Raw genomic sequence first — 7,597 nt, 5'->3', positions numbered from 1 at the left:
GTTTAAAGAGGGTAGATCAGTAACGTGCTCAGCAGCACTGTGCTGCAGCACAGATGGCCTGTGCCTCTGCTGACAGCTGTATCATATTCAGGGAGTGAGAAAAGGAATTAAGTATCTTGACTGTTGTACATCAGTGAACAGAGGCTTGGGGGCCGGAGAACTGGAATGCTTTGTCTTCCACTGAACACTAAGAAAAAGCATTTTCTGAGCCAAGAACAGCTCTTGTCATCTCAGCAAGGGAGGCCTTAGGGGAGAATAAAGAATCCAGCTACTGAAGTCCTGGGAGCTCTTGCCGACTCCAGGTGTTGTGACTTGCTACCACACTGCAGAACACAGGCCTGAATAGAGGGCACAAGACACACGGGAGCAGGCTAAGCTGCATAAGGAATAGGCTGATGTGCCCTGGGGAAGAAGTGCAAAGTAGTTACTATTTTCAACAGCCATTTCTGCCTACTTGACTTCCCTCCTGCTACCATCTAGGTCTGAAGACAGACTAGGAGGTATAGGTGTTATTCCAGAGATTTCCACATCCTGAGACTGCACATAGTCCTAGAGGATTCCCCTCTAGAGTAAGTCACAGCAGCACCAGTATCAGCATCTTCACCTGCAGGTACAATAAACCACTGACCCAAATTCTTGATGGCTAAAGTTCTGGACCTTGTCAGCAGTCCCCAGAAGCACTCACTGAAACAGGTGTATCAAGAACACTCAGCACCCTAGTTTTGGGAGAAAGGACTTTATTGTGTTGCAGCCCGTGCAACTCAATCCTTCTTTGCAGCAGCTTTCCTCATGGCTGCCAGGACATTACTGAGTTCCTCCCGCTTCCTCTTGGCCCGAATGTGAGTGCCAACCTGCAGGGAGAGAGCAGAGCTGTCAGTCTTTACCCAGCACAGACTGGGACTGCTGCACGTGTCCCTGCTATCACACCTCAAAACCAGGCAGAACGGTAAAGTTCTGGAAAGAGAGACTCTGCCTCCATCATATTCCACCAGTTAATTCCAAAACAAATAAAAAAATAATTAATTAAAAAGCCAAATATTCCTTGGAGAGGGCAGAAAACAGAAAACTGACATAAGTTTCTGTTATCCATTGTTAGTTGATTGACCTACCCGCTTCTTGATGAACTTCAGAGCACGTTTGTCCTTGGACACTTTCAGCAGCTCCATTGCACGTCGCTCATAGGGTGCAAAGCCACAGACTTCCCTGATCATGTCTCGCACAAACTTGGTGTGTTTGGTCAGGCGCTGTGGGAAGGGAGGGAGGGAGAACTTTGGTCAGCAGGTTACAAAGCACTGTGCAAAGGGGGACTGCAAGGAGTTGTGCCATACTCTCAGCTAGGCTTCAAAACCAGCTTATGCTGTTGGCATGTGCCAAGAAAACTTCATGCCTGGCAGATCCTGCGGAGCCAAGATCTGCCAAGTGTGCCAGTCTGTCTTCAAGCACAGTGTCACACACTGGCACACCAGCATTCTTTGAAAAAGCACGTCCATGAGCTAGCCAGGGTTTGCACTGCAACACACGTCGACCACCACAGCTACACAAAGCATTTAGTAAGAATGAATAATGAGCCCAGATGCATTCATGTCCTGTAACACGCCACCTTATCGGACTTGGATAGCTCCTAGTAGAGAAATCCGGGGCAGTTTTGTGGGAGATTGCCTGTTACCAAGAGAAGCAGAATAGGAGACTCTAGAAGACATACAGCTTTCACAGCTACCTACTGCCCTGCCCTACCGAGCCCACGGGCCCGCCCCGCAGTCACGGGCAGCACGGGGGTCCTGAGCCCTCCTGTCTTCCCACAGCGAAAGCGCGAGCCGCAGCCCCAGGGTTCGTGTCCGCGCCAGACACACGAACACAACCGCGCTGCGCACTGTGGGCAGCGGCTCGCTCGGCCCCCACGAGAGGCAGGCCTGGGGCACCGCGCGCCAGCAGAGCCTCACACTCACCCCGCGACGGCGACACTGCCGGGGCTTGGACACGTTCTTGGTCACCTTGTAGCCCTTGTTAAGGCCCACGGCCATCGGGTAGCGGATGGCCATGGCTGCGGCCCTCGGGGCGGATGGACACGGATGGACACAGACCCACTCCGCCTCAGCCGCTCCGCAGCGATGGCGCCGCGCCGGAAGGAACGAGCGCGCGCGGGACTCCGGGACGCGGCCATTTCCGGCGGTGGGCGGGGCCGAGGGCGCGCGGGGCGGGGCAGGCGGGAAGGCGCGAACGAGGGCGGTGCGCTGTGAGGGACTGCGGAGCACCCGGGATGGGGTCAGCGGGACTGTGAGGGGACCGCGGGCTGAGAGGAGGGTCACCCCGCAATGGGCTCAGCGGGACTGTGAGGGGACCGCGGGGATGAGAGGAGCGTCACCCCGCAATGTGGTCAGCGTGACTGTGAGGGGACCGCGGGCTGAGAGAAGGGTCACCCCGCAATGGGGTCAGCGGGACTGTGAGGGGACCGCGGGCTGAGAGGAGGGTCACCCCGCAATGGGGTCAGCGGGACTGTGAGGGGACCGCGGGGACGAGAGGAGCGTCACCCCGCAATGGGGTCAGCGGGACTGTGAGGGGACAGCGGGGACGAGAGGAGGGTCACCCCGGGATGGGGTCAGCGGGACTGTGAGGGACAGCGGGGACGAGAGGAGGGTCACCCCGGGATGGGGTCAGCGGGACTGTGAGGGACAGCGGGGACGAGAGGAGGGTCACCCCGCAATGGGGTCAGCGGGACTGTGAGGGGACAGCGGGGACGAGAGGAGGGTCACCCCGCAATGGGGTCAGCGGGACTGTGAGGGGACAGCGGGCTGAGAGGAGGGTCACCCCGCAATGGGGTCATCGTGGGTATAACGGGACAGCGGGCTGAGAGGAGGGTCACCCCGCAGCGGGTGGTCCGAGACAACTGGTAGTTCCCCTCAGATGCGGGCGGGGGGCTTGGGGCGCCCGCCATATGGAGACGCACAGCCCCGCACTTACAGAATTTTTCCCCATAAATTATAACTTCGGTATCACTTGACCAGGATTTGATAACCATTGACAGACAAACCTAAAGGAATAGATTAAATGATTTTGTTGGAATAAAAGATACTGGATTTTCTTACCTCTGAAAGAGAGCTTAGGTGAACGTGTGCAACTCAACTGTTTTCAGCTTTCAAAGACAACTCATTTAATTTGTTGAAATGGAAAATATTGACTTGAAATTGAAAATTTTGGTTTTTGAAACAAATCATGGAACTTTACATCCTGCTGTAGACCTTGTCTTTGCACGACTGGTTCCTTTCATCCCAGGGCAGCAGTGCCAGCTCACGCATTTGGAGCTGCTGGACTCTGTCACCCCCACATGGCACAGATTCCAGCAGTGAGCAATGTTCTTGGCTTAGATGATGGGACAGGTATGAACAGGCATCTGCAGGGTGAGGGTGACTGTCCTACACAGACAGAAGGAACTGCCTTTCTGAAATATTTCCTAATGTTTCTGAAAGTCAACAAAGAAAACTTATGAATACCAATTTTGTTGTCAGTCTAACCTCTAAAATCAACACGAGTTTGATAACATCTTTGCTACTGAGAACTAAGTATCACACGGGGCAGCTAAAAGTCTCCCCATCCATGAGCTCAGGGTTCCTCACAGGAGGAAATGTCGCAGCCCCGGGCTGGCGGAGGTATCACCTCTCCTGTCGCCTTTCCTGCGACTGCCAATGTGCACAGAGCTGCCTTGCGATGGCTACTCACTCGCCTCTGGATGTGCCAAAGAAGGGCCCTCACCTGCTCTGGCTCTGTGACCTCATCAAATAGAGGTGGACCTAAAAGAAGCATTAGCCTGGAACAGGAGGCAGCGGCATCTGCTGCTTCCCTCTGCCTGGTCTGTGTGCACCAACCCACCAGCAGCATCTGCCTGGGGCTCTTCCCTCTCACACCCTATTGCTACCATCCTCTCAGGACATCTTTTCCATTCATGCAGAAACATATGTATCTACAGTTCCCAGACTCCCAGTGGTTTCTCATAATTTGATCTTTTTATGGTGCACTGGACACCCCTCAAATCCTGCCTTTTTCCCAAGACAAGATTTCTTGCCTACTACCATTGCCTGCACTAATCCCTAATAGAAAATCCAGGGTTTCAGTTTCCAGAAGCTTTTGCCCCATTCCAACATTGATAAATGCCTTCTTCACATTCCCAGTATTTGCAAATGGTTTGCATCTCTGCTGGATCTTTCTTTGGATTCTGCATCTCTTCACTCTTTGCCCTATTACTTTCCTACAGGCATTACAAGTAAGGTGTTACCCATCATGTGAGCTCGAGGGCAAGGCAGAAAAAAGGTAGAGGAAGCCTTGGGATTTGAGCTGAATCCAAAGCTGGGATGGACTGGCTCTGCTGAGATGGACATGGAGGGCTCGGTGGACCATAAATAGGATGAACATCTGCAGTGTCTCCTGGCTGCTGCAGTGATGTCCTGGGCTGCATGGACAGATACACCTGTCAGGGGCCAGTAAGGGACTGTTCCCTTTACCTGGCACTCATTAGATCACACCAGTTGTGCTGTGTTCAGGCCTTGCAAAGCAAGAAAAACTTGGATAAACTGGAATAAGTTCAGAGGAAAGCCATGAAAATGTCTGAGGCCTGGAGCATGAGGAGCAATGGAAGGAATGAGCTTTTTTCAGCCTGGAGTAGAAGTGAGCTGAGGTAGATGTAAAACAGCTACCTGAATTTCTGATTAACCAATGGAGAACAAGAGTGATCCATCCCAATGTTCAGCAAGTACAACAGGAGGCCAGACAGACTGAGTGGAAAATTCTGGATTGGGTTTAAATACAAAAAATTAAGAATGTGGGGGGTGGAAGCAGCATCAAAACTACCCAAGAGACATACACAGGCATTGCAAGGACATCAGGAACAGAACTGGAAAAGTCAGAGTTCCTCTTGACCTCACTGAAGACCAGGAAAGAAGGAAAAGTGCAACACCTTACCCCCCCCTAGCTGCTCCAAGTTTATGAAGAGAGAGCCTGTTGAAGGTTAGGGTTCTTGTTTTTCTCTCGGATTTTTCTGCCATCTGTCGCTAAGAGACCATAATGACCGGTACTTAGTAGAGAACGAAGTGGCCAAGGTGGAGGGAAAGCCAGCAGTGTGCCCTGGTGGCCAAGAAGGCCAGTGGCATCCTGGCCTGTGTCAGGAATAGTGTGGCCAGCAGAACCAGGGAGGTCACTCTTCCCCTGCACTTGGCACTGGTGAGGCTGCACCTTGAGTGCTGTGTCCAGTGTTGGGCCCCTCAGTTTAGGAAGGATGTTTAAATTCTTCAGTGCATCCAGAGAAGTGCAACAAGACTGATGAGGAAGGACTGAGGGAGCTGGGGTTGTTTAGCCTGGAGAAAAGGAGACTCAGGAGTGACCTTATCACTCTCTACAACTTCCTGAAGGGTGGTTGCAATCAGGTGGGGGTTCGTCTCTTTCACCGGGGGCACCAGCTGATGGAATCAGAGGACAATCAAGCTGCATCAAGAAAAATATAGACTGGATATTAGGAAAAAGTTTTTCACCAAAAGAGTCATAAAGTTCTGGAACAGTCTGCCTGGGGAAGTGGTGTAGTCATCATCCCTGGATGTGTTTGAAAAAAGACTGGATATGACACTTGATGCCATGATTTAGTTGAGGTGATTCTTACTCAATAGCAACAACATCTAGTGACCCCAATGTTAGTCACAGCGATTGGCCCTTTGTGGATGGCAGGATGGACAGAGACACCCCGGACCCCCACCAGACCTCCGCTGGGACCCCACAGCGCCCACATAGCCCACCTGTGTCTGGACACCCTCTTGTAAAGACGTAGGATTCTCCTGGACGGTGTGGATGCATTCAGATGAGAGATCTCTCTTGGTTGCTCTTGGAAGATAAGGTTTATTCGGGATGGTGAGAGGTCCTGCCTCGAGCTGCAGCACATGGCAGGGCCTGAGGTGATGGGGGAGGGGAGAGACAAAGGGAAGAGCAGGGAGTTCCAAGAAGGGGGATCCAAGAGGAGGGAGGAAGTTCCAAGAGGGCGTCTGGCCCCTCGGAGACCCCTTATCAGGGGGCTTCAAGGTGGGCTGGAACAGGACCTGGGCCAATGGGGTCACAGACACCTGATGTTTCAGGGGAGGGTTACAGGTGTGGGATGAACCATACATTGGGGTGAGATCGAACTGTCCATTTGACTTTTGGACCCCTCTGTAGGTAAGGTTATTGTCCAGCCAGCGGGGGGCATGATATTCATCCTGGCTGTACTATTGTGATTCTTCTGCTAGGCAATCGTATTTATCTATCCTTCCCAACACCCTCTGTTCCACCAGGGAGGTAATGACCTTTCCGTGCATCCTCCTGGAAAGGACTGGGATCGTGGTTTTGCCCTGATAGCTTGGAAATGTGGGTGGGAATGAATTCCCCAGCAAAGCGGACAGTTATACTTCTTGCTGGAGGTTGGGGGCCAGTATTTCTGTGATGGAGAGTCACCTCTCTAGAGAAGAACACGCAATTGTTTCTGTGTGGAAGGACATGATTTCCTTTATTGAAGTCTCTGTGTCAGATGATTCGCTCTGCACTCTGCTTGCCTGGGCCAAATCTCATGACTTTCTGGTAGAAATAGACACCGCTGTTAGTCTGCAATTGTGGGAGGCATTGGGCCATGGGCTCTGGAAGAAATTTTTAAACTGGATCCCCATAGGGCTCCTATCTTGTGTGTTCTAAGGCCACACCCAGGGGGGCAGCGAGTCAGAAATGGGGATCCTCCACCCTGGAGGGAGGATTTCCAAACCGGGTGGCTGTTGGCTTTTTACGGCTCCATGTGGACTGGCAAGGAACATGGGGACCTCCCATGGAACCTATCTCTCCACTAGAGATTATGTTCTGCCAAAATATCCTTATCCCTACAACTCTGTGAAGATGATGTCTCCTCCTCCAGTAAAACCAACACTGCTGAGAGCGATAGCTGTGTCTCTGCCATGCCTGGGGGACAGCCTCTCTCTGCGCCACTTTCGGCCCCTCCATCACCACAGATGGTGCCAGAACTACCGCCGCTGCAGCCACTGGGTTGGTTCTTCTCTGCCCTATGAAGAGAGGCTGGCAAGCCACTGCAACAACTGGCCCTGCCCCAGCTGCCAGTGGTTCCTGCCCCGTCTGGGAGGGAGCAGGGGGATGGCCTTGTGCTGCCCCACAGGCGACTTGGCCCTGCCGGCCAGCTTTGCCTTCCCCCTGCCACATGTCGGGGACCGACTCTTTCACGGTTGGCGGGAGCTGCTGTTCCTAACTCAAGTTCCCCCCCATTGCGGGTGAGGGTGGAGCCATCTCTGCTGTTGGCGGTTGCCACAACCAGCCTGGTCACTCTGTCAGCTCCCTTGCCATCAGCCACAGAGCCTGCACAGATGTACTGGCCACCCCCATCATTAGTACCTACCGGTGGGTGTTTCTTCCAGCCAATGTTGCAGCCCCTGCCAGCTTGCCCCTCCTTTTCCAGGTGCCTGCACAGACAGCAGCTGTGACCACCGCATCAGCAGTGTCTCTCCAAACGGTAAATCACACAATAGGAGCTATGTTCCCTTTTGCCTGCTCACCTTTAGTTGCAGAACAACTGCCTTCTCCTCCTCCCTGT

At 53.0% G+C, this 7,597-nt stretch overlaps 1 protein-coding gene across 1 annotated transcript; it reads right to left on the bottom strand.

Moving 5' to 3' along the window:
• Positions 1-724: 724 nt before the first annotated feature.
• On the bottom strand, positions 725-2,127 carry RPL36 (ribosomal protein L36). Its single transcript, NM_001245465.1, is given in 3 exon segments — positions 725-851; positions 1,110-1,244; positions 1,947-2,127. Coding segments are annotated over 3 exon segments (318 nt in total). The 5' UTR covers positions 2,040-2,127; the 3' UTR covers positions 725-761.
• Positions 2,128-7,597: the final 5,470 nt, after the last annotated feature.

The sequence above is a fragment of the Taeniopygia guttata genome, chromosome 28 (genome assembly GCF_048771995.1).
Source record: "Taeniopygia guttata chromosome 28, bTaeGut7.mat, whole genome shotgun sequence".
Classification (NCBI taxonomy): Eukaryota; Metazoa; Chordata; class Aves; order Passeriformes; family Estrildidae; genus Taeniopygia; species Taeniopygia guttata.
The sequence above is the reverse complement of the archived record's forward strand: the minus strand, read 5'-3'. Positions and strand labels throughout refer to the sequence as shown.